Consider the following 27,862-nt stretch of genomic DNA (forward strand, 5'->3'; position numbering starts at 1 on the left):
ATAAATTATAACTCAAGGTTGAAAAAAGAATCTGCCAGAATTGAAGAGAGCTTCAGTCTGCTGTCCAAAACTGCTCACTGAGCACTTACAAGTAGCGGGTACCTAGCAAGCACCGGGTACTGGCAGCCGGATGGGAGGTGCTTGGGCCAGACACCTCACGGTCATTGCTGACACGGGGACGCAGCCCTCCGTCTGTCCCCCTTCAATTAAGGAGCACTAGAATACATAGCAGAGCTTAGAAGACAAAAGGACGGGACAGGAACTGAAGTTAAAAGGCCGAGGAAGAAATATGAGAACTTTACACTATTTTCAAGGAATTAAAGCTTCCTGAAGAGTAACAGGATCAGTTAATTTAGGATCAATTGGTAAACCTCTAAGGAATCATGGAATGTGGGGTTTTTTGCTTTGTTTGGTCCTAGCTTTGAATATATTCAAATTTATACAATTTGTTAATTTTGCATTTTTAAACAATCTGGCTCCTTCGGTCATAGATACTGGGCTATGTTACTTCTTCCTCAGCACTTGGCTCAAGCCAAACATCCCGGCAGAGATGTCTCCTCCCTGCACCGACACGCCCCGCCCCCCACCAGCACCCTGCCCCGTGCCTCTAACTTGATGCCTAACAAAACCTTACCAAGCCTTCAGGGCCCACCTGAATTGCTGCCTTTTCTGTGAAAGGGAGGGATCATAGATGGATTTGCCATTCTCTTAATACCTACTGAACCAACATACTGCATATCCTAGGGATAAGCCGAGGTTTCACTAACACCACAATTTTCTAGCTGCACGATCTGGAGAAAGGAACTTTCATATCTCTGACCATCATTTTCCTTTTTCCGTAATCAACGGGAGCCGAAAGCACGAACGCCAACAGCTAGGGAAGAGGTCTGAATCACATACTCTCCCAGTCTGCTGGCCAGCGACTGCCAAGGCCCTGAGTTTTAGAAAATCACATCTGTCCACTCTTGACTTTGAGACTGCACACAGAAATGAGCATTCCTCTCCCCCAAAAGAATCGTATCCGCCTGCTGCCCAGCACCCTTAAATGTGACTTACGCTCAAACCGTGGATCAGTGGCGGCATCACCCACAGTCCCAAGAGCGCAGCTGCATTCTGGGATGACTGCGCCTGTGTCACCATAATTTCAAGGCACAGCTGCTGGATCTCTTCCCCTGCAAGAGTAGACAAGAATATAGGTAATACAGCTTCTCCTGGGACTCACTGTCAGGCTTCCATGTCTCAAATCAAAGTGCCTGCTGGTATGACTTCTCCCAGGAACAGTACTTGAGTGAACCAAAAGATATGCCAAGTGACCTTTCCACTATGAAGCAAAGATTGTACCCACTGGCAGCAGAGGTTTAAGTCTTGGAACTGACAAGGGCCATGATCTCGCTCAGGAAATTTCTCTTGTGATGTCCTAAGAAATCTAAAGAATCTAATACTAACAAAAACTTGAGAAAAATTCTAGATAAACTAACTCCCTGTCTCTGTTTTCCCCTCCTCTCCACCTTTCATTCTGAAGACAGAGAAATCTGTTTATGTCCGGAAGGACTTAAAAATGTAGCCACATGGGGTGCCTGGGTGGCTCAGTGGGGTAAGCCTCTGCCTTTGGCTCAGGTCATGGTCTCAGTGTCCTGGGATCGAGCCCCGCATCAGGCTCTCTGTTCATAGAAGAGCCTGCTTCCCCCTCTCTCTCTGCCTGCCTCTCAGCCTACTTGTGTTCTCTCCCTCTGTGTCAAGTAAATAAATAGAAATCTTAAAAAAAATAAAAAATGGTCACCACATTCTCTTGCAGTCCAGACTTTTATTAGCCCGATTCCCATCAGCAAGCATATTTCCCCAACCAGACCTTTTCTTCTTTTTTCTAAGGATTTATGCTAAAACACAAACATTTTTAGTACACCGCATAAAAACAGGGGAGGCTCCGGAGAACATACTTTTCAAACGAAATCTCCAGAAACACGGTACGGTGACATCATAGTTATAGAGGTATTAGGTTCAAATGAAAGCATTTAAGTGCAAAACCTGTGTACAGTCAAAATCATCTTTGATTATCCTTTCAGTTATACATAAATTACAATTTACAAGTCTTTCTGCATATCATATGTAAGCGAGCACCCCACTGTAAATAACAGAGCAAACACTGCAAATACACACACACACAGAGTAATACAGCACTGTTAAAAGGTGGTTCTCCCCAATCTTTTTCTTGAGGTGGGGGGGGCAAGTACATGGGATTAAATCTGCATACGCTAACATCATAAAAGAGGCTGTGGTAGGTGAATGAGAGGCGTGTGCTCCCTCTGTCTCTCCTCACAAAGTATCTGTGGTAAAGAGAACCTCGGCCCTTTAAAGATGCTGCCATCTCAATGCCTGGAGTTGTCACTATGTTGTGTTACCCTGCTTGGCAGAGGAACTTCTGAGAAGTGATTGAGGTTAAGGACTGCTGAGGAGGGGAGATTATCCTGGATTATGCAAATGGACCCATTAATCACATGAGTCTTTAATGTGGAAAACCTTTCCTGGTTGTAAGGAAAGAACTAGGAAGAGGACAGTGTGACAAGTTGTGGCTCTCCGTAGCAGGCTTTGAAGAGGAAGAAACAGGGGGACACAAGCCAAGGAATGTGGGCAGCCTCTAGAAGCTGGGAAAGGGAGAGAAATAGATTCTCCCAGCCTTCGTCTGCTTGGGCTGCTCTAACAAAATGTCACAGAACGGCTGGTTTATAAACAATAGAAATATGCTTGTCATCGTTCTGGCAGCTGGAAGTCTAAGATCAGGGTGCCAGGATGGTCGGGTTCTGGTGGAACCCTGTGTCCCCGGCTGTAGAATGCCAACTCTCGCTGTGTCCTCACACTGCGGGAGGGGCTAAGGAGCTCTCAGGGGCCTCAGAGGGCTCCACACTCATGACCTACTTACCTCCTAAAGGCCCCACATACCAACACACTAGGGATTAGGATTTCAACATATGAATTTTGGGGGGACAAAAACACAGACCATAGCACTCCTCAGGGCATCTAGGAAAGAACGATGCCGTGGCCAAGAACCATGCTGGACTTCGGATCGACAGAACTATATACTGATAAATTTGATGTGCTTCAAGCCACTAAATCTGTGGTAACTTGTTCCAGCAGCAACAGAAAACTAATGCATCATGCCACAGGGGGCTTCCTTGAATCCTAGAGCTCTCAGAGACGTGCAGTGTGATGACCATCAAACCGGGCTTTCTGGGACCTGCCCCACACACGCAGCAACAGGCACACGTCAGCCAAGCACTGCTTTGATGAGTGCACCTGGCCTGTGTCTTCAGACCTCCTCCTCCTGCTCAGCCTAAGCGATCTAGAAAGTGACTCGGTGGAAGTAACCCAGCTCTTCCATCCAAGAAGACAAACCTCAAGATCCCAAAGGTCTCTCCAGTCACCACTGACTGTGACCCAGAATCTCTCTTTCTCTTCAGGTCACATCCTAAAAGCTGGGTCCGAAGGCCTAAAAACATTTGATATTTACCGAAGTTTAGCCTCATAAGTGGAGAGAGGAGTGCGGCCCAGTTCACAGGAGGATACTGGTAGCTTTCTCCGACAGCTGCGATGGGTTTCATCACAACTTTGAGAAGGGAAGGAGGCACAGACTCGGGACCTGCGACAGAAAGGAAACAAATTAGTGAGACACCTTGACAGCACCGTGAGAGGGGGAAATGCCAACTTTCCCTCTTTCCAGTTTCAAACGATTTGGTGGCACACCTGCAACTGCGGTCGGGCCTTCAATTCTGTGCTCTCAGTCTCAACCCTGTCTGTTACAGAAGCCTGCTCCTCCGGGGCTTCTCCTTCCTATTCGCCTTCAGTCGCCCCCTCTCGCCTGGACAGACACGTCCCACATTACTACTTAACTGTCTTCCCTCCTCACCTGTGGTACTTCATCCAACTTTCTAAAAAGAGTAACCGATTCCCATTATTGCCTCATTATTCATTCACTCACTTCCAGAAAAGGAGGGAACTATTGCCTACGCGGGCATAGTCCCTTCAAACCACCACGAAGTCCCTTGGTGCCTGCAGCCCCCTCTCCACAGCACTGACTCTGCAGCCTGGGCCATGGCTGAAGGCTCCAGGGGTGAGCACCTACGATACAGCTAATATCCCGGTTGATAAGCTCTCTATGACAGTACATAGCTTTACCATAATTTTTTAAATTTGATGTTATTTTTTTCAGTGATCCAAAATTCACTGTTTATGCACATTATTTGTGTTTTTTTAGAAGGAGGCTAATTTGAAAATGACACGATGAAACAGTTGAGTAATTATGAGTGGAGCCATAACACACAGTCAGAGTTCGAGTAGCCACTAAGGGCCATATAAAAGTGAAGTTTGAAGGGAGCCAGAAATGATGTGCAAAAAACTAAAATAGCAAGGAGAAGCAAGAGCGGCTGAATCAACACACGTGGCATAAGGGAAATCAGCATCAGCAGAAAGAGCAGTAGACTCAGGAAAAGGAAAAAGAGGTAAGGATCAGCAGATAAGCAGCAGAATCAGCAGGAACTGAAAGAGAATGAAGTAAAGGGGTGGAGTCAGAAAAGGAGCAACAACTGTAGAAAGGACAAGCGCAAGAGAAGAAGAAGCTGAGGCAGAAGAGGCAGCATGATCGGGAGGGGCTGAACAAGGAGGAAGCAGAGGCGAGCGCAGAGTCACTGAAAGGAGCAACAGCTGGAGAAGCCCAGGAAAAGGGAGAAGCTGAGGCAGCACGATCAGCAGGGACTGAACGACCGGGAAGCTGCGGTGGGGACAGAATCTGAAAAAGGAACAACAGCTGCAGAAAGGAGAAGCATAGGGAAAGGGAGACGCTGAGGCAGCACGATCAGCAGGGACTGAACTAGCGGGAAGCTAGGGTGGGGACAGAATCTGAAAAAGGAACAGCAGCTGCAGAAAGGAGAAGCCCAGGGAAAGGGAGACGCTGAGGCAGCACGATCAGCAGGGACTGAACGACCGGGAAGCTGCGGTGGGGACAGAATCTGAAAAAGGAACAACAGCTGCAGAAAGGAGAAGCATAGGGAAAGGGAGACGCTGAGACAGCACGATCAGCAGGGACTGAACGACCGGGAAGCTGCGGTGGGGACAGAATCTGAAAAAGGAACAACAGCTGCAGAAAGGAGAAGCCCAGGGAAAGGGAGATGCTGAGGCAGCACGATCAGCAGGGACTGAACGACCGGGAAGCTGCGGTGGGGACAGAATCTGAAAAAGGAACAACAGCTGCAGAAAGGAGAAGCATAGGGAAAGGGAGACGCTGAGACAGCACGATCAGCAGGGACTGAACGACCGGGAAGCTGCGGTGGGGACAGAATCTGAAAAAGGAACAACAGCTGCAGAAAGGAGAAGCATAGGGAAAGGGAGACGCTGAGGCAGCACGATCAGCAGGGACTGAACGAGCGGGAAGCTGCGGTGGGGACAGAATCTGAAAAAGGAACAACAGCTGCAGAAAGGAGAAGCCCAGGGAAAGGGAGACGCTGAGGCAGCACGATCAGCAGGGACTGAACGACCGGGAAGCTGCGGTGGGGACAGAATCTGAAAAAGGAACAACAGCTGCAGAAAGGAGAAGCATAGGGAAAGGGAGACGCTGAGACAGCACGATCAGCAGGGACTGAACGACCGGGAAGCTGCGGTGGGGACAGAATCTGAAAAAGGAACAACAGCTGCAGAAAGGAGAAGCCCAGGGAAAGGGAGACGCTGAGGCAGCACGATCAGCAGGGACTGAACGACCGGGAAGCTGCGGTGGGGACAGAATCTGAAAAAGGAACAACAGCTGCAGAAAGGAGAAGCATAGGGAAAGGGAGACGCTGAGACAGCACGATCAGCAGGGACTGAACGACCGGGAAGCTGCGGTGGGGACAGAATCTGAAAAAGGAACAACAGCTGCAGAAAGGAGAAGCCCAGGGAAAGGGAGACGCTGAGGCAGCACGATCAGCAGGGACTGAACGACCGGGAAGCTGCGGTGGGGACAGAATCTGAAAAAGGAACAACAGCTGCAGAAAGGAGAAGCCCAGGGAAAGGGAGACGCTGAGGCAGCACGATCAGCAGGGACTGAACGAGCGGGAAGCTGCAGTGGGGACAGAATCTGAAAAAGGAACAACAGCTGCAGAAAGGAGAAGCCCAGGGAAAGGGAGACGCTGAGGCAGCACGATCAGCAGGGACTGAACGAGCGGGAAGCTAGGGTGGGGACAGAATCTGAAAAAGGAACAACAGCTGCAGAAAGGAGAAGCACAGGGAAAGGGAGACGCTGAGGCAGCACGATCAGCAGGGACTGAACGAGCGGGAAGCTGCAGTGGGGACAGAATCTGAAAAAGGAACAACAGCTGCAGAAAGGAGAAGCCCAGGGAAAGGGAGACGCTGAGGCAGCACGATCAGCAGGGACTGAACGAGCGGGAAGCTGCAGTGGGGACAGAATCTGAAAAAGGAGCAACAGCTGCAGAAAGGAGAAGCACAAGAAAAGGGAGAAGCTGAGGCAGAAGAGGCAGCAAAATGAGAAGGCACAGAACAAAGGGGAAGCTAAGGTGGGTTCAATCAGCAAAAGGGCAAATGCTGCAGAAAGGAGGACAGGAGAAGAAGCTGAGGCAGAAAAGCCAGCAGAATCAGCAGTCCTGGGAAGAGGGGAAGCAGAAGTTGGGGCAAAGTCTGCTAAAGGATAAACAGCTGCAAAAAGGAAAAGCATAGGGAAAGAGGAGAAGCAGAGGTTAAATCAGCAGAAAAGTAGCAGAATCAGCAGATGCTGCATATGGGAAAGGAGAAGCAGGGGTAGAGTTTTTCTAGAGATGATACACAAAGAATCGATAATAATTTGGAAAGATGCTCAACATCCCTAATCAGTAGAGAATTGCAAATCAAACCACAATGAGATAATATCTCACAATGAGATAACATCCATTAGGACAACTACTATTTTTAAAAAAGGAAAGGAAAAGAAAATAACACGCGTTGGTAAAGATGTGCAGAAACTAGAGAAACTGGAACCCTTGTGGACTGTCAGTGGGATTATAAAGTGGTAGAACCCCTATGGAAAACGGTATGATGGCGCCTCAAAAAACTAAAAACAGAACTGCCATATGATCTAGAAATCCCATTTCTGAGCATATATTCAAACGAATTACAAGCAGAAATCTTGAAGAGATGTTTGTACACCACTGTTCACAGCAGTACTATTCACAATGGCCAAAAAACAGAAGCAACCCAAACATCAGTCAGTGGATAAATGGAGAAAAAAATGTGATTGATACACACATGAAACAGTAGTCAATATTAAAAAGAAAGGCAGGGGCACCTGGGTGGCCCAGTGGGTTAAAGCCTCTGCCTTCGGCTAGGGTCATGGTCCCAGGGTCTGGGATCAAGCTCTGCACTGGGCTCTCTGCTCAGCCGGGAGCTCGCTTTCTTCTCTCTCTCTGCCTGCCTCTCTGCCTACTTGTGATCTCTGTTTGTCAAATAAATAAATTAAATCTTAAAAAATATATATATTACTAAAAAAAAAGAAAGAAAGGCAATTCTGTCATATGCTACAACATAAATGAATCTTGAAGACACTATGCTGAATGAGACAACACGGTCACAACAAGACAAATACTATACAAGTCTCTTTATATCAGGTATTTAAGTGGTCAAATTAAGAGAAACAGGAAACAGAATGATGGCTGCCAGGGATAATGGGGCAGGAGAAAGGATAGACATTATTTAATAGGTACAGAGCTTCAGTTTTGCATGATGAAAATCATCTGGAGATTGGTTTTTACAACAATGTGAACATATGTAACACTACTGAACCATATACTTAAAAATGCTTAAGATGGTGGAACGCCTGGGTAGCTCAGTCAGTTAAGTGTCTGCCTTCGGCTCAGGTCATGATCCCAGGGTCCTGGGATCGAGTCCCACATCAGGCTCCTTGCTTGGTGGGAAGCCTGCTTCTTCCTCTGCCTGCTGCTCCTCTCCCTGCTCATGCTCTCTCTCTCTGCCTCTCTAACAAATACATAAATAAAATCTTTAGGGGTGCCTCAGTGGCTCAGTGGGTTAAAGCCTCTGCCTTCGGCTCAGGTCATGATCCCAGGGTCCTGGGATGGAGGCCTGCATCGGGCTCTCTGCTCAGTGGGGAGCCTGCTTCCTCCTCTCTCTCTGCCTGCTTCTCTGACTACCTATGATCTTCGTCTGTCAAATAAATAAATAAAATCTTTTTAAAAAAATCTTTTAAAAAATGGCCAAGATGGTAAATTTCACATTATGCTTTTTTACAATTAAAAGAAGTTAAAAGGAATGACTTCTGGTTTCCAGTTCTGCATGTAAGTAGCTTGAAAGTCGCCACGCTGTCCTGATAACAAGTAAAAAACTGAACAGACTAAAAAATCCACAATTCTAGGTTCTGCAACAGAGGACAGAACACATGGCAAATTGCTGCCCTGGTGACTGGAGAAACAGCCAGATGAACAGAGGGTATAATGGTTTACCAGGCAAGGGTGTAGAGAAATCAGAACCCTCATACATTGCTGGCAGGCATATAAAATGGTATGGCCACTATGGAAAAACAGTTTGGCAGTTTCTTGAAAAATTACACAGGATTACTATAGGACCCAGCAATTGCACTCACATATGTCCAAAAGAATTGAAAATAGGTGTTTAAACAAAGACTCGTACACAAACCTTCATAGCAGCACCACTCATAACAGGCAGAAACAACCCAAATGTCCATCAACTGATGAATGAATAAAGTGTATATTCACTCAATGGCATATTACTCAGCTGTAAAGAGGAATGCAATTCTGATGTTCACCAAAACATGGGTGAACCTTGAAAGCATTATGCAAAGTGAAAGAAGCCAGTCACAAAGTGCCATACAGTGTACGATTTCACTTAAATAAAGCATATAGAACAGGCATATCCACAGAGACAGAGGCAGATTAGTGGTTGCTGGGGCTGGGGGAAATGGGGAGCCAACTGCTCAATGGGCACAAGGTTTCCTTTTGGGGCGCTGAAAATATGTGGGAGCTACATAGTGGTGATGCTTGCACAACACTGTGAATCCACGAAATGCCACTGAACTGAACATTTTAAAATGGTTAAAACAGTGCCTGGGTGGCTCAGTTGGTTCAACATCTGCCTTTGGCTCAGCTCATGATCTCAGGGTCCTGGGATTGAGCCCTATGTTGGGCTCTCTGCTCAGCAGGGAGTCCGGTTCTTCTTCTCAGAGAGAGAGAGAGAGAATGAGAGAGAAAAAGCACAAATGAGATGGGCAGAGGGAGAAGCAGACTCCCCATTCATATATTGATGACAAGTAAATCCACGGTACTCATCCAGGCCTTTCCTGATGTTTTACATTCTTATTTCCAGTTAGAGCCACCTCAAAAATCGGCATTTTTTTTTTTTTAAGATTTTATTTGTTAGAGAGAGCAAGAGAGAGAGCATGAGTGGGGGAAAGGGCAGAGGCAGAGGGAGGGAGAAGCAGACTCCCTACTGAGCAGGGAGCTGAAGCGGGGCTCAATCCCAGGACCTCAAAAATCAGTATGTTTTCTTAGACTAGTCACCAACTAACCTACTTCCTCCTTACCCTTGCCTCTGCCAACCTGGAAAGGGAAAACTAGTAGCATACCTTCCAGTGATGTTTTTCTCCCCTCTGACAAGCGCTTTTTCGCTTTCTAAAAATGTTAAAAGTTCAACACATCTATCATGTTTCTAGCTTCTGCTACCAATAACTGAAGCTTTATTTCTATTCCATCTTAAGACATAATACCAGGAGTGCAGGAAGTATTATCAGGGAATTTACCACTGCTCTTACAAAGAGAAGAATTTCTGACCAAAAAAAGTAAACATATTCACCAAAAAAAAAAAGAAAAAAAAATCATTCATTCAATCACTGAGCATCAAGAGGGTACCACGCACTGTTCCAGACATGAGTAAGAGTGTTCAACAAGACAGAACAGGCACCTTCACTAATGGCGCTTATATTCTAATGAGAGGACAGACACACCGACAAGGAAAGAATCAGGTGTGATAAAAATCAAAATGCTGTGCTAGGAATTAACTGGTTGGCCATTCCCAGAACACCATCCTGGTTACACACATGGGGCAACTGTCCCTATAATGTGGGCAGCAAAGTAGACATCACATACAGAAAATGAAGCCGTGGGGTGCCTGGGTGGCTCAGTGGGTTAAGCCGCTGCCTTCGGCTCAGGTCATGATCTCAGGGTCCTGGGATCGAGTCCCGCGTCGGGCTCTCTGCTCAGCAGGGAGCCTGCTTCCTTCTCTCTCTCTCTCTCTCTGCCTGCCTCTCAGTGTACTTGTAATTTCTCTCTGTCAAATAAATAAATAAAATCTTTAAAAAAAAAAAAAAAAAAAGAAAATGAAGCCGCATTTTTGGGGTCGTTTTGGCATGTGATTCTCAGAAATGGCCTGATGAACTGGCAGACAGGACACAAAAATCTGTGCATAGAACTGCTTTTCTCTCCTATTAAGGACATGAATCCAGTTTTACATTGGAAATCATTAATTCATAAGCAGATACCTTTAAATTCTTTTTCTTAGGTCAAGTGTTTTCAAAATTATATAACATTTTATTCCAGGTCCTTCTACAGAATTTACGACAGAAATTTTGTTGTTTCTGGAGGATCTAGGGAATCGGGAAAGACAGACACTACGTGCTCTAACATTAGGACCCAGTGCAAAATATGACCATTTCACACAGGCACACACAAAACCACACCCTATTTTATTGCTTACACAAGAAGTCTTGCGCCAACAACTTGCACTATATGTAACTACACACAACCACACTTCATTATACACTTTGCACCTTGCTTCTCCACTCTTTGGAACTGACCTGATGCACAAGAAGAGTCAGAAACAAGACCTTGAAGCAGGGAACAGAGGCTTGAAAATCAAGTAAGTGCTATGACACAATAAATCTTCCCCTTTTCAAAAAAGGGCAGAGCATTGGTACTGAGAGGCGTAACTAGAATCACACAAAATTTTCCGCTTTATTTGCAGGGAACTAATTCTGACACTAACTGGAATGAAAGGAATTATAGTAACTGTTAGGAATGGAGAAAATACTTGGCAGTTCCAAGCACGTGGTAGTTGGGGGCGGGGGGTGGGGGGAGTCCCCAAAAGGTAGAACAGAGTCACGTGGTTAGCTCCCCAGAGATCTTCAGTGCTGGACACAGGAATCCAAGTCTAAGCAACGGGAATGATTAGCTCCCTTCTTGGCTGTGCTTTGTCTTTCAAGTAAGTGCCTTAGATAAAAAGAAATTCAGGAATGCTTTAGAGACGATGGCTTTGGAACTGAGAAGGCCTAACAGTCCTTGTTAACAGGATCCAGATGTTTTAAAATCCAGATACAAAGTTGCTTTAAATCTCTCATCCAGTTGACAGCCTCAAAGAACCTTGATATAAACGGCATATCCGAACATAATGCATTACAACAGGACCCATTATCACACATACTTTAGCTACACAGAGGATCACATCTCAATGCCACAACACACATGTGTAACCCCTCCAGTAAAAGTCTGGTAACAAGCAGTCGGCTGACAGCCGGTGGCGTGTCTATCCCCACCACGGCGCGCTGTTCGCATAGTGTGGACATGCCGTTATTTTCTCCATCCTCAGTGTTGTTTAGAAGCAATTAGCTTAGAATTATTTAATATACGTGTACGCGTGCGCACACACACACACACACACAGAGCTGTAGATCAACCAATATTTGAAAATGATTAAACATCAAGTACTCTGTTCTCAAAGCATTTAGGATAAAACACCTATGTTCTTCCTGTCCTTGAGGAAACAAGAGTCCAATGGGAAAGAGAGATTTTAAACAAAGAGTCAGAAACAATTAAGAAAATAACTACTCCTATGTCAAGTACTGTGAGAAACATTGGAAAATGTAACATAAGAAATCCAAACTAGTCTGGAAACACTGAATAAGGAAAGGATGTTTAAACCAAGATGGAAAGGGTCACTAGGATTTTTCTAGACCAAGTCGCAGAACACACAGGTTGAGATAATGACAACATGGCTTAGTTGTGGAGTCGAAGAGATGCTTCGCCCCTGCCAGAAACTACTCTAAATCCAGACGGTAGTTAGAAACAGCTGAAGATTCTGAGAGGTGAGATATTCAGACTTGGTAGGATGTTCTGTAGAAGCACGTCAACAACATTCAGAATTCATCACTACAATAACATCCCCAGACCCCTTTGCACCAGGAAGGCTGCCAAGCAGGGTGGCTGCCCACTGGGGATCAGGATCCAAGAAGGGAACGTGGCTTCCACAGGGCTGTGGCCCAGTGGGGACAGCAGACTGTTTGCATACAGGGGGCCTCCACAAATGAAAAGCTCTAGGAGAAAAATGGAGCCGGTTTCTCACTCTCAGGGAAGAGAGTTACAAATATGAAAAGAGGGAAAAAAGTACAATGAACCCTGTGGTGTTGAATTGGAATTGGAGATATTACTATAAACTAGTGGCTTTCCATGTATATATATTGAGATAAAAAAATGAATATAGATATGAGAGTGAGAGAGAGAGAGGGTATGTGTATCTATTTCCTAACAACTGTTCACTGAGAAAGCTTGGGAGCAGTGATCATCTCAGGAACAAGGAGAATTTGTACCCAGATCTTTGTTTAGAAGTATCACTCCCCTCTAAAAGGAACCTGAGGGCGCCTGGGTGGCTCAGTGGGTTAAGCCGCTGCCTTCGGCCCAGGTCATGATCTCAGGGTCCTGGGATCGAGTCCCACATCGGGCTCTCTGCTCAGCAGGGGGCCTGCTTCCCTTCCTCTCTCTCTGTGATCTCTTCCCTTCCTCTCTCCTACTGTGATCTCTCTGTCAAATAAATAAATAAAATCTTAAAAAAAAAAATAAAAAAAATAAAAAGTTCTTTAAAAAAAAATAAAAAAAATAAATAAATAAAAGGAACCTGAGCTACCTGGCTGTTACAGAGCTGAGGATAATACGAGATGAGCCTAGCACATCTTCTTGGGCCACAATGAAACAATGTACTCACAGAATGATGGGGTCATGTCAAAAGGACACAAAGCCAATTTAAAGAGGTTCTCGCTGATCAAATATGGAACAGTATGAAGATTGAAATAATGAATAGAATAGCAAATAATTACATGAAATAAAATTTTTGTGTGGGATCAAGACCCATGTCTGGCTCCCTGCTCAGCAGAGAGCCTGCTTGAGGATTCTCTCTCTCTAAAATAAAAAAAATAAATCTTAAAAAAAAAAAAAATTTCTCTATTCCCCTCTGCTCCTCCCTGCTCCCACTCACGCTCTTTCAAAAAAACCCCCCAAAACAAAAAACCACCAAAAACTCCCAAAAAACGAAAAACAAAAATCCAAAAAGCATGTTCCAGTCTTTTTTTTTTTTTTTTTAAGATTTTATTTACTTATTTGACAGACAGAGATCACAAGCAGGCAGAGTGAGAGAGAGGAGGAGGCAGGGTCCCTGCTGAGCAGAGAGCCTGATACGGGGCTCGATCCCAGTACCCCGGGATCACGACCCGAGCCAAAGGCAGAGGCTTTAACCCACTGAGCCACCCAGGCGCCCTGCATGTTCAAGTCTTGAAAGGTAAAGAACAACTGAGGAACTATTCCCGATTGAAGGAGACTGAAGAGATAGGACAGGTTAAGTGCAGTGTGACATTCTGGATTAAATTTCTTCTCTGCTAAAGACATCACTTGGATGGTCAGTGAAACCTGAATAGGGTTCTCTGGCTATTTTCACTTTTTTACAAGTTCGGATTCATTTCAAAACAAAAAGTAAGAGAAAAAAAATGTACAAATCTTAGGGGTGCCTTGCTGGCTCAGTCAGTAGAGTATACTACTCTCGATCTCATGGCTGTGAGTTCAAGCCCCACAGCCCCACTTTGGGTGTACAGCTTACTTCAAAACAAAGTAATTGAATTTTTTAAAAAAAGTGTTGTCTAAATTTAATTTAAAAGTAAACTTCTTGAATAGTAAATACATGCAAAAGTGTTCATTCCTTCTGGCAATGAAATGTAAATTAAAGCAGTGTTATGGTATCATTTTATACCTGATGGATTTTTATTGTAATCATCTGTTTATCTGTATGTTGGTTTGCTTTGTAAAATGATAGCTAGAAAGGGTTTCTTACTTTGTTTTCTAAGCACTGTCACATAATGTGACTCATAATCTTCACCAAAACTCTATAAAGAAGATTCAGTTATTTTCTCCACTTTACAGAAGCAACTGGGGCTTCGGGACTTAAGCAGCTTGTCTGAAATTACATAGCCTACCTGTGGTGGGAGTGGGGCACGAACCGCAGCAGCGTGACTCTCACGCCTTTTACCTCAAAAATATACTGCTTTTCACATGCACCCAGGGCTGAGGTACCAAAACCTGTACAATCCTTTCGAAGAACAATGAGGCCAAGCCATCCCCAGCATCACCAAATCCTTTTGCCAATTGTAAGTTGCTGAGAATGTATCTTGAGGAAACCTGTATGTAGAAAAGCAAAAGCTACATGCATAGAGATGTTCCCCATAATGGAAATTTTTTAAATGACACATAGAAAAATGGCTAAATTATGATCCATCAAGTTGATGGAATATTCTACCATCATTAAAAAATGGTAACTATGGAGATATAATGAAAGGTAGGGAAATGATAATAAAAGATTCAAAGTATATGTTTATTTGGAAATATGTAAAAACTGCATGTGCATAAAAGCAACTAATTGAAGAGAATATTTTTTTAAATGACGATAGGGGCACCTGGGTGGCTCAGTGGGTTAAAGCCTCTGCCTTTGGCTCAGGTCATGGTCCCAGGTCCTGGGATCAAGCCCTGAGTTTGGCTCTCTGCTCGGTAGAGAGCCTGCTTCCCCTTCTCTCTCTCCCTGCCTCTCTGCCTACTTGTGATTTCTGTCTGTCAAAAAAATAAATAAAATCTTAAAAAAAAGAACAACAATAGCAGTTAGAAAGTCATGGGATAATTGGTGACTTTTTTTCCTTTCAAATATTTTTCATGGTATTTAGAACCAAAAATAGCCATCAAATACTCCCAAAACATATCCCATTAACAAATGTCTAGGAAATGACATAAGGATTCTTTTTGTACTTTTCCCCCCAAATCTTCTTTTGGAGGAGATGAGTGATTATGTCCATTTACATGAAAAGTTAAGTTTTTAAAAAACAGGCAACAAAATAAAAGAAATTTTATGATTCAATATCATCTAACACACACACATCTAGAAGGACCTGTGTTGGAATATCTATGTGGCTATCTCTGGGTGGTGAGATTATAGGAGATTGAAACCATTTTTGAACTTAGTATAATATACAAGTATTCCTTTCTAGTAATACTTGTCAAAAGCTTTATATAGGTAAACTATTACTAAATTAAAATACTTTAACACAATCTCAGCAACCGACTTCATAATTTTACCAGAAAAACAGGACAGCTTTCCCGTATCGTTTACTCTATACTCAGACTTCACTAATCCTGCTTCCTTTGACTACACTCACCAATAAACACATCTCATGCTAATAACCCAAAACGACCAATGAAAAATATATCTACCTATAGTTTATACAAGAGTCCAGCACTTACGCACATGCATCAGTGACCAATGAATTCGGATCAAGAAGGAAATGCTATTCATAGAGATTTTATTGCAAGGATTTAAATATACTTTCCTCAAATAATACTTCTGTGAACTTTAAAACTTAACAGAAAAACACAAGCTTGGAAAGCTAGTCACATTCCTCAGCAACAGAATGTTAAGAAAAATAATCCTCGGTCATTAGGTAGAAATACCTGGTGTTAGCACCAGAAGTGAACCATTGCTTTTATTTAGTGTTTTTGATCCCCTTTAAATGTTTTATGAAAGAAACAGATATAATCTCGATGAAATCTGAGTATGGCTATGAAAAAAAAAGATCAGAAAATAAGAATAAATTAATAAAAAAGAAGTAAAACTAAGGGTCAAAATTGAGAGTCTCTTCAGGAGAAAAAATAATAATAATTCCACGATAGGCAGATAGATTCTGAGCATATTTTAATATCTTAATAGCATTGTGAAGAAATGTCCATGGGAATAAATAATGATGATGTTGATGACATCTGCCATGAGAGGTCATGGTTATCAGGGAAGAAAGGAGAACGTTGGGGCAGAGCAAAAAACCAGTTATATTCAAAGCTATTAAATGTAGTCTTTAAAAACAAGAAAGATTTTCATCTGTCGGGTTTTCAGATTTGGCCTGTGTGAAAGAATGGATGTTCTGAACGTCTTGTGTGTTCTATCATCCGAATATTAAAATGTGGATCCAAGGAGGAGAAAAGCCCTAAGCATTACACACCAGGGCCTTGCATCCACTTTCTCAAATCTGATTGGCTAACCCTGATGATGCCCTAGCCTGTCCTGGTGTAAATGTGGATCCAGGATAAGTCATCACATTTTTCTTCCTCTCATGAGTTAGGAAGCAGCACACAGAGGCAGTGAAGCCATACCACGCCTGAAGTCTCCTCTCTCCTGCCTAGGCCACGCATGATTTTTATTCTCTAAAGCCATTTCTTCCTCAAAAGAGCTCACCAACGCCGTCATCCTTCCTATCGGCAGCCCCACTGGGCTCTAGTGAGTGACATCCAGACATTTAAACTCAAAAGCTGCTTCAGAAGGGAGTTATTAAAATTCAAATGAGCTGGGCATATTGAAGAAGAAAACACTCGTTTGCATGCACACCTCCACATTCGACCATCCCATTTAGACCCACAGAGCAGGGTCTGGTTTTGTTTTTGTAAATGGGCTTCGGAGGCGGAGGTCAGCCTCCCACGGCCCACTCCTCTGGGGTCATCATTAGTAATGTGTAAGGCTGAATAGATTTTCCTCTGAATCTAGTCAGCAAACCTGACAAGGCGGCAGCCCTCTCCCACAACCTGAAAATGCCAAAAATCTGATTGGTAATATGGCATTTTTAATACTTCATTTATCTGTCTTAAAACGGCTTTCAGGAAGATTGCAAGTAATGTCACTGAGGCCATCTCCACCTGATTTTTCAATTCTAGAGCAGAACATTTCCTGTGGTGCCATGACTATGTAATCATAAAAATGTTATGTTTAACCAACATGAAATCCTGAATTTCCCACAGGATTCAGAGAAAATTCATGTCTGCCAAGAAATAGGGATCTGGGGAGTCCACATTACATTTTATTCACTGGAAAAGAAAAAAGTATCTTCTTTTGTCTGAAGAATTTTTATTTCTCATGGAAATAACTCATGTTGTCATCATTTAAAATTTTTGTAAGATATCAATGAGCAAACTAAAAAAAAAAGGAACAAAATATATATTCCTAGAATTATCCTGGCTATGGAAATTTTAGATGCTCCTTCAGTAAAAGTTCAATTTCTTACTAATGAAGACATCTCTACTATAATACTACCGTAAATAGACTTAATTTATGACACTATAAACAATTAACTCTATATTACATGTAATATACTACACGTTTAATATATAACTATATTACGTACAACAATGACATAACTATATGCCCATTTTTACTGAGGGTATGTAAAAGCAGTCATGCTAACTCATGACCCTAAAATAATACTACAGTTTCAAGAACTCTAGGAACTAAAGGAGTTTATCTCCAAACTCTGAAACTAGTTTATAATCTGGAAGCTGCAGGGATTACTATATTCAATGAGAAATCAGAGGACATGACCTTTAATGTCCCTTCCAAGAGTAAGATTTTATTCTTTTATGACCTTCATTAATTAAATCTGAGTTCTCCAGATTTCTTCAGTTTAATTTGTTTAAAAACTCCTCTCAAAACTGGGATGGTCTTACCATAATGCAGGCACTGGATTTGCCCAGATCGACCCAACAAGGCCAGGCAAGAAATAAACTAGCAACTATCAATAAAAGAATATTATATGAATGAAACTATTTCCTGAGCTATCAAATTCTCAAGAGGGATACATTTGCCCTCGCATTGCTGAATGGTCGATGTGTATCAGTAGAGAGCATTTATTTAAAAACTTCTATGGCATTATTCAGACTCCAGTTAAAAACGAAAGGCGAATCCATCTGTCTTCAGGTTGCTTGTGCTCTAATGTGGGTGGCCGCAACAAAGAATCCCACAGGGACAAATGTTTGCAGAGAAAAAAGAACAGAAGGGCGCCTGGGTGGCTCAGTGGGTTAAGCCTCTGCCTTCGGCTCAGGTCATGATCTCAGGGTCCTGGGATCGAGTCCCGCATCGGGCTCTCTGCTCAGCAGGGAGCCTGCTTCCTCCTCTCTCTCTCTGCCTGCCTCTCTGCCTACTTGTGATCTCTCTGTGTCAAATAAATAAATAAAATCTTTAAAAAAAAAAAAAAAGAACACAAGATACAATTAAGAACTAGAGCCAGGGGGCCCCTGGGTGGCTCAGTGGGTTAAAGCCTCTGCCTTCGGCTCAGGTCGTGATCTCAGGGTCCTGGGATCGAGCCCCGCATCGGGCTCTCTGTTCAGCAGGGAGTCTGCTCCCCCCACACCGCCTCTGCCTACTTGTGATCTCTATCAAATCAATAAAATAAAATCTTAAAAAAAAAAAAAAAAAAAAAAAAAAAAGAACTAGAGCCAGTAATTCCAACAACAGAGAGCCATCATTCAAGGTCCAGGGAGAAGACTTACTTCCAAGTCAGGTCTCAGCTGCATTTTCTCTTTTATGGTCAATACCCACTCAACATTAAGAAGAAAAGAAATGCATGCTCATACTTTTTGAAAAAAGATTAAGGTCTTCACAGATCCCCCTGACCACCCTCCCACCCCACCATTCCCAAGGTCAGATACAATGATTCCAAGAGAAGACATGGTGTGTTGGCCTTGTGGTCATTTCTACCGCAAAGTTGGTCTAGCAGACGAAAATATTCTCTCCTTCATGTTGATTATAGTTTAATCCTACAGAAGCAAGCTTGGCGCACCCAAACCTAACGCATAAGAAGAATGGTAACATTCAAGAAATGTGCTCACTTGCCTTTTTTCCCTCCTGTGACGAAGAAGCCAATGGCCGCTCTAATAAAACTGCTCTCAGGCAAATAGCTATAGTCAGTAGGAACTGTGGAGACAGAAAATGATCAAATTAACCAGTGAACTTGGCGGGTCTAATGAAGGAAAGATAATGATCTCCTGCTGCCATATCAACTGAGAGACAAAGCAGGGATGTTTACGCCATTAATCTAGCACAACACTTCGTGGTGGCAACTAATTCTATTAGATTAAGTGACTGGCCATGAAGGAATCACTTAGGCTATGCAAGCAAAGCAAAAATTGTGGTAAACCTAGCAGATTCTGCAAAATCACAGGGGACTGAAACTTCACTGAAGTGGTTAAAAAAAAAAAGTCCTTTCCATACTGTCACATCAATATGCCCCAGTCCAGCGACCTTCGGTGTCTGCAAGGAGTCCGCTGGCCTGTAGGCTGAGACCACCATTCTAGGGGCGACTTGAGGACATCCCGAGCCAGATCGATGAACCAGGGAAATGCCACAATCAGTAATAACAGCAGCTGGCCTGTTACTTCAGAAGGCAGGGACCTCTCAGTGACCAGCATGTCCAAATCACCAGGTCTGCCTGCTGACCTGGAACACTGAGGCAGTGACACGGAGGCGAGGCGAGTCTGGGGAGTTTCCTAAATTCTTTTCCTCCCCAGTCCCCCAGAATTGCTTCATGAGATGCTTTTTGCCACAACAAATGGCTCAACTGGAAAATTCCAACAGAAACAAGGATCTGTACTTTTCCAGACATAACAATCACTGTGTTCCAATGAACCTGGTGTGAGACGGTTCACAACCATCTGACTTGAGTACATGTGGGGCTGGCCATGTAACCCAGAGCACAATGATTAAAAATCTACGTAAAAAAGCAAAAGCCTGCCATCAGCTTGCTAATTTACCAGGACCTCACTTTAGGAGCCCACTGCCCTTCCAAACTAGCATTACTTAAGGTTTCCTCTATGACTAAGTTTGGTGGGTTTTTTTTCCTTTTTCCCATTTTAACATGACAACTGCCAGCTGTCTCAAGTTCATTATGTTGGGAATGCTGTGGAAAATGTCCTATTTCTCTAGCGATGGAGTGTTTGAAAGTGAGGGGAACAGTAATTACGGTACTACGTGTTCATGGTGATGCTATCTCTGGACTACCTGTCAGGGCATATGTGACAGTAGGTTTTAATGAGAAATCTTTGGTACTTAACCTCTCTGGCCTAAGTCCAAGAGAGCCAGTGGGTCAAAATTCTGTAAAGAGCAAGGAGCAAATCCAGGTCCCCATGTATTACAGGGAAGGCTTCCGCAGAAAATCTTTAAGTACAAACTTAAATTAAGCATGTGGGAATTGCAAATCTTTGTTATTGCTTTTTATTAAAAATGTGGAAACAGAAAAGGCCTTGTGATGGTAAGACCTAGAATTTTTTTTTTTAAAGATTTTATTTATTTATTTGACAGAGAAAGATCACAAGTAGGCAGAGAGGCAGGCAGAGAGAGAGAGAGAGAAGGAAGCAGGCTCCCCACTGAGCAGAGAGCCCGATGCGGAACTCGATCCCAGGACCCTGAGATCATGACCTGAGCCGAAGGCAGAGGCTTAACCCACTGAGCCACCCAGGCGCCCAAGACCTAGAATTTTAATTTCAATGCCAAGTATGTGCATATCTTTAAATGCATGTATTCCATTCTTTTCTTAAAAGCAGAGGCCTGGGATGCCTGGGTGGCTCAGGATAAGGTTAAACCTCTGCCTTCGGCTCAGGTCATAATCTCAGGGTCCTGGGATCGAGCCCCGCTCGGGCTCTCTGCTCGGCGGGGAGCCTGCTTCCTCTTCTCTCTCTCTGCCTGCTTGTGATCTCTCTCCGTCAAAAACAAAACAAAAATAAAAAATTAAAAAAAAAAAAAAAAAAAAAAAAAAAAAAAAAAAACCAAAACAAAACAAAAAGCAGGGGTCCAAAGAAATCCAGTCATATAGGAAGAGACTTTTAATGAAATATGAGTATTACACAAACTATAATGCCATCTAGGAAAATAAAAAGAACTCTCTTCTGCGCTTCAAAGACCTGTTCCTACTTTCTGGCTTTGTCGCTAAACTAACTGCACATGTAAGTCATGTCACCTTTCTAAGCCTCAGTGTCTTCATTTGTGAAATATGGGGTTAGACGGCATAATCTGTTCTCTGAGAGAGGCAAGGAGGAAGGGTGAAAAGAGCATGGGTTTTGGGGGCTGACAGAGGTGAGTTCAACTGCATGTCCACCACCTACTGCCATGTGACCCTGGGCAAGTCAAGAAGGCTCTCCAAGCCCCTCTTCTTCTGACATTTAAGAGTGATGGTATTGGGGCAAGTCAGGAAGGTTCTCCACAGCCTCTCCTTCTTCTGACATAAAAGAGGGATGGTAACACCCACCACTTAAAGTGGCTGCAAAGGTTAATGCTCTTAACCAAGTACACAGCCCCTGTAGCAACCCCACCTGCCAGCCCCGGTATTGTAAGATTCTGATCTTACCAGAGGTTCTGCTCTGACTTGAGGACAGAGTAGACAGATGAAGATGTCCTAGAAGCCAGAGAGCATTTGATTGAAGACCAATCACCCCAGACACACTGATGACCTATGGATGAAAGCGTAACAGTTCAATTAGGCAAGATCCCAACTCTGTTTAATATAAGGTCACTCAGAGGAAATCATTTATCTTTTATGAGGTGGTGGCTTGTCTGCTAATGACAAGTTCTCTGACAAGACATAATATCACGTGTCTAGTATACTAAAACCTGGACACACAGGTGATCAAGGATTGTTGCTGAAGAAATGAATGGATGAATCAATCAATCATGACTGGTCTCAAAGGAAATTTTTTTTATTAAAAAAGGGGAAAAAAATCCAAAAAGTAATTTTTTAAAAAGGGTGTTAAGATATTTAAGAATAAAATAACTCTAAAAATGCAAGGAAATATTATTTTGTTCTCTTCTTTAAGTAATGTTCTATTATTGCTTTATCATTTATAATACAGATTTTCTTAAATAAGTTTTCATTTATAGATTTTTCTCCCAAGTTATAAGCACTTAAGTTTTGGTATAATTCTTTTTCTGAGAATCACATTCCTACATGCAAAAGAGAGTTTCTTCTGTTCAGAGATTTATGTTTCCTTCTCAAAGCATGAATTACTAAAGCTTGTTTATGTGGTAAATGTAATAATCAGCTGTATTTACAGGAAGAAAAAAGTATGCTAAATGAAAAGACTATCTACAAAGTTCTATATATAGTAAGAGTACTACTGTGCAAAGCAAATAAGAATACTTGAAATAGGACCAATTATTACGAACACTTTTTATCTGTGACATCTGAACTAGCTCTTCTCAACTATTCTTAGATATCTGTCCTGCCCTTTGATCGCCTCCCATTTTACTCTGTCCTAAGGGCCTAACATCCCTTCCAGGGTCAGATTTTCATTTTTAAAGGAAACCAAGCCAACTTCAGTTAACGCAAAAATGCCAGCTTTTTTCCCAGAGGCAGTGCGTGTTTTTCGGTGAATGTGGGGCCATAAGCCACTCTCAAGTGCTGCTTGGACTGAACGTGAATGACCAGAGGTCTCCTCATTTTCTAAGGAGAACAGCTGGTACCATGAAAGAGAAAGGCAGTCAAAGGAAGTAGCTGAGGGGCACCTGGGTGGCTCAATAAGTTAAGTGTCCAACTCTTGGTTTCAACTGAGGTCATGATCTCAAGGTCATGAGATCGAGCCCTGCATCAGGCTCCACACTGGGCATGGAGCCTGCTTAAGATTCTCTCTCTCCCTCTCCCACTGTCCCACACACACATGCATGCTCTCTCTCTCTTTCTCTCACTCTCTGCCTCAAAAAAAGGGGGGGGGGCAGATTGTCTGTTTTTCCATCCAAGAATTTTAAATTCCTCTTCTCACCTGAGTTACAGTTTTAATGACTTCATTGAGTCGGGCTTGAAAATGAGAGGACTGGATAGCTTCTGACTTCAGCTGAAAGAAAAAGGAGAAATATCTACCCCAATCCCCCCAAAAAGGTAAATAATGACATTCCCAGTGGATAAGCCATCATCTTCTAAGCTACGGTATCATCTACCACTACGTGCTTACATTTCATAAACAAAAGCTATGGGCTCCTTGAGGGCAGGGCCCGCGCCATATTTGTCACTGATTTCCTAACACGAGTTCAGTGCAGTGAGCAGCACTCACTGAAGAGCCTTCACTGTGTGAACACAGGCACTCCTTAGCATTACTTGCCAACTGGAACATACGTATGTCCATGGTGGGAAACATTTAAAAGTGAAACAACTACCTAGATATAAACTTAAACATGACAGATACAAAATGGAGGTTCTTATGGACAACTTCTGAAATTTCTTACGATTCAGTCACTTCTTGGGCAGGGAACTTTGTGGAAAGTATGTAGGCTGATTACGTCTAGTTCTTATGAACTAAATAAAAGAAGGAACAAATCTCTAAAAGGGAATGCTTCCCCAAGAGCAATTTTCTATTTATCAAGGCACTGAAAAGCCCAGAATAACCATTACTACAAGCATGTATTCTGTCCTTGGCAAACTGAGACACTCAGTGCTCTCCTCTTGCTGTGGCCATGCACACATAGAGATTTCTCCATTCGTGCTTTGTTTTTTGTTTTTTTTACCTGCATTACGTCCCCTTCAGAGCCTACCAAGGCCACCATGCCATGAAGTGCCGCCAAGCAAAGCATTGTGGGAGTGCCCTGAAAACAAAGCATCCGGTATGTCAAGAGGCAAACAATCCTGGGGTTTGGATCCTATGAAACTTATTATATTCTAGAGAAACCCTGGTCAAAATGATACTACACTTGTAGGGTCAACATAACCTGCATCACCGAACCAAAAATGGCAGCCAACTTGAATACAGTAATAGGCTGAAGTTATTCAATCAGAGGTGGCTTCTTCTTGTTCTATATTTTCAAAACCACAGAGCTGTTTGAAAGTTAAAAGACTAAGAAAGTAGCCTGTTTAAAAAAAAAAAAAAAAAAAAGCTATAATGGTCGACAGGATGTATCATTTACAAGGGATTTAAAGTTCCTATGTCCCTTTCATTTGAAATTGCCTATTCTTTTACTGTTAGGCTACATATCTTAGCAGCACCTATAAGGGGTTCAATAAAGTTGCTCTTTTTTTCCATTATAAAAATATAAAATCACATGCTAGGACGTGCCCTCCTACCTGTGCTAGAACAGTTCTGATCCATGCAGGGAGCAGTCTGTGGCCCAAGTCCTCAGCTTTTCCATGTCCACACACAGACAAACCATGAACCAGGTTTCCCAACGCCAGGGCAAAACCTGAAGTCTGTTATAAATAAATAAAAACAAAGGGTAAAGAAAAGAAGAGCGCAGATGGCACAGAATTTTACAGACAGCATCTGAGCACTTTGAGGGGCTCCCTTTGCTACCGACAGTTTCTTTTGCCATCTGAAAATCAGCAATTTGCAGAATTATCATTTTTTTAATCAAGACTTTCGGGACACCTGGATAGCTCAGTCAGTTAAGTGTCTGCCTTCGGCTCAGGTCATGATTCCAGGATTCTGGGATCAAGGACCGCATCAGGCTCCTTGGTTAGTGGGGAGCCTGCTTCTCCCTCTGCCTGCAGCTCCCCTTGTTTGGGCTCTCTCTCTGACAAATAAATAAAATCTTAAAAAAAAAACCAAACAAACACTTATCTATCTCATCTCCCAACAACTGAAAATTTCTTTAAAAAAAAATCAAGACTTTGGTTTGCAACAGAAACTGCAGACCAACTATTCGGAATTCACCAGCACTGAATGGTTTATTTTAAGAAAATAATACTGGACCATTACAAGACTTGATTCCAATGATCCAAATTTTCAGAAGGAATTAAAGGGTGAAAATACTGAAGTAGATCATGCAAGCTTATTCAACTCCCAAACAAAAGGAGAAAAAGTCCCCATAATGAGCACAGCATATGCAAACTTCCACATCTTGGTGTTGCAAAGCCTATTTTGAATTTAAGTGAGCAGTCACACATCCATAAACTAGTAACAATACAATACAACACAATATTAGCTAATAACCAGTGAATCCTGCAAAAATCCACCCCACGGCCAATACTGAGACTTTGTGGAGAAATCTAAAAAAAAGTCCAGATGGGGCAATTTTATAACAAGTGTAATTAGAGGGAACATATTTTTCAGTGAAATTGTCATAAAATATATATAACATACAATTTGCCATCTTCCCCACTTTTCAGCGGCATTAAATACATTCATACTGCTGTGCAACCATCACCACGACCCATCTCCAAAACTCTTTCATCTTGCAAACGCAAATCTTATACCCCTTAAACAGTATCTTCCCATCCTCTCTCCCGAAGCCCTTGGCGACCACCTTTCTACTCTCTAAGCTTCTGACCACTGCAAGGACTTCCTATCAATAGACTCATACAGTATTTGTCTTTTTGTGATTGGTCCATTTCACTTAGCATCATGTCCTCAAGATCCATCCATGTTGTAGCGGGTGTCTGAATTTCCTTCCTTTTTAAGGCTGAATAATATTTCAGAGGGAACATTTTAAAGGTCTTTAAAGTAATTTGCAGGTATTTAAATTGTCCCATGCATATTCAGGCATGAGCAGACATTCTCTGCTTTGAATTTGCAGAGGTTTGACCCATCAGAGTCCATCAAGTATTCATATCTTTGCAAATTGTTATCACTAGCCTTACATTCCCTAGCCACATGTTTCAAGGTTTTATAAATACCGGTGGAGGGAGAGAAAAGCCTTTCATACTCCCTCTGACCAAGAAAAATAAGTACCTACAAAAGATAAAGTTTAAGGAGAGAGAAAAGACATCTGTGACCGTTGGCTACGGTAGTGAGAAAAGTCGGAAGTTTCTCAGTTCTGGGGATGCCTCGGTGGCTCAGTCAGTTAAGCATCTGCCTTCAATGAGGTCATGATCCCAGAGTCCTGGGATCGAGCCCAATGGGGCTCCCTGCTCAGCAAGGAATCTGCTTTTCCCTCTTCCTCTGCCTCCCCCCACCATTTGTGCACACTCTCTCAAGCAAATTTTTTTTTTGAAATATTAAAAAAAAAAAAAAAAGTAGTTCCTCAGTTCTGTGCATGAAAACATCCAGAGAGTAGTCTAATCAGAGTCAGTCAAGATTAGGACTCAGCAGCAACATGAGACCCAAAGACAGGAGTGATCAGGGCACACATTCCAACCTGTTGGTTGTTTTCTACCAACATCCGAAGCTTGTTCATGATATCTTCAGCCTCCGCAGCCTCAATGATCCCAGTACTGAACGCTGAGGTACATACACAGCTGAGGGTATAAGCAAGGACCTAGAAGAAGAGACAGCAGGAGAGGTTTCTTCATGAGGGAAAACAAAAGAACACGATTTAGTGGACATCAGTGTTCTGTCCAACTTCTCCCCGGAATAAGGACTGGATTCCAGTATGCTTACCACGGACCAGACACTGCTTCGCCGCCTGACATGTCCTCACCATGGTATGAGATGCGGGTCAGAATTCCCACTTAACACATAGGGATGCTGAGGCCTGACTACATACAGCTAGCCAGTGACAGGGGCAAGATTCAAGCCCAGATCTTTAGACTCAAAATCAGAAAGTTCTCTCACCATCTCATGTCAGAACACTGGATCTATCGACAGCAGAGGCTAGATTTTTATCACCAGCGAATGTTACTAATAGCCATGTGCTCTGATCCAAGGCCAAGCCGGAAAGCAAATTCAAAGATGTGACTCATGGCTGCCTTAAGATTCCCTCTTAGGAGTGGGGCATTGCGGCCAGGCATGCGGGTTTCAGAGTTACATACATTGTGTAAAATAGAGGTAATATTCCTTACCTCAGAGCACCGGTGTGCTAATTAATACATGAAGAGATGAATAAATGAGCAAATTATAAATAAAAGAGAATGCTGGGAGTCAAGATGGCCCACACAGGTGTACGTCCCACACTGACCACTGAGAGGCTAAGAAACTTCGGGCAAGTCACTCAATCGACTTGAGCCTCAATTTCTGCAAATCCTGGCTAGCTATCCCCTCCCCGCTACCTCACACTTTCCTCATGAAGCCCTCCTTCACAAAGATGCTGTTAAGGCAAAGTGGAAATGTTCAACTCCCAACCCTGGTCGATACAGCATGAAAAAAGGAAGCCGTTTCTAAGGTAGAAATTGGATAATAAAACATCAGAGGGGAGGGGAAAAAAACAAACCGCCTGCTCGAGGCCTCATAAATCAAAACATCAAGGCAGACGGAGGCATCAGTGCTAAAAACCCCACTTTCGTTTATTAATCGAACTGCCCCTCGGTGGCAAAATTTTCTCCCTTTGCTTAAAAAGATACGTCCTTTTCAACTGTGCTCTGCAACTGCTTTAAAAATGGAAATGTGGTGCACATAGTAGAACAAAACTTCAACCCTCTGTGCCCCAAAGAAATTCACCGATTCAACAAGTCCTATTGCTGAAAGCAGAGGAGCTGAGCAAGGGAACACAGCAGCCATTATGTGCCCATCAATAGCTCGTGGGCAGGCCCGGAGAAAACAGAATCTGCTCTAATGAGACAGAGAATCTGGCCAGGCTAAAAGGTCATCCCCGAGTCCTCCCGAAGACAGAGCCCAGGCCTCCCAGCTTCACCTGGGCAGAGGCACACACCTCAGGCGTTCACTCTGAACGCGGTTGACACACAAAAGCTATGTCCCAGGATCCACAATTCTGTGTATTTTTGCACCGTAACAGAAAAATCTTTTCATTAAGTGTGGTAAAGGGAATTTCCTCAATGACTTTTCATGCTAGCTGACATTAAAAAGAAAAAAAAAAAAAGAAAGAAAGAAAGAAAGAAAAAAAAATCAAATGCCTTTTTCGA

The 27,862-nt window shown here is 43.0% G+C and overlaps 1 protein-coding gene across 2 annotated transcripts in view; it reads right to left on the reverse strand.

The window, feature by feature from the left end:
* FOCAD (focadhesin) overlaps positions 1 to 27,862 on the reverse strand; it is a 314,072-nt gene that overhangs the window by 20,302 nt on the left and 265,908 nt on the right. For both annotated transcript variants that reach the window (XM_059143295.1, XM_059143296.1), the window contains 8 exons: positions 26,203 to 26,322; positions 24,194 to 24,316; positions 23,641 to 23,718; positions 22,902 to 22,973; positions 21,494 to 21,596; positions 18,988 to 19,068; positions 3,506 to 3,634; positions 1,057 to 1,172 (listed from right to left, as the gene is read on the reverse strand). In XM_059143295.1, the coding sequence (XP_058999278.1) occupies positions 1,057 to 1,172; positions 3,506 to 3,634; positions 18,988 to 19,068; positions 21,494 to 21,596; positions 22,902 to 22,973; positions 23,641 to 23,718; positions 24,194 to 24,316; positions 26,203 to 26,322 (822 nt within the window). The remainder of the gene's footprint in view (positions 1 to 1,056; positions 1,173 to 3,505; positions 3,635 to 18,987; positions 19,069 to 21,493; positions 21,597 to 22,901; positions 22,974 to 23,640; positions 23,719 to 24,193; positions 24,317 to 26,202; positions 26,323 to 27,862) is intronic.

This window comes from Mustela lutreola, chromosome 12, assembly GCF_030435805.1.
Source record: "Mustela lutreola isolate mMusLut2 chromosome 12, mMusLut2.pri, whole genome shotgun sequence".
Classification (NCBI taxonomy): Eukaryota; Metazoa; Chordata; class Mammalia; order Carnivora; family Mustelidae; genus Mustela; species Mustela lutreola.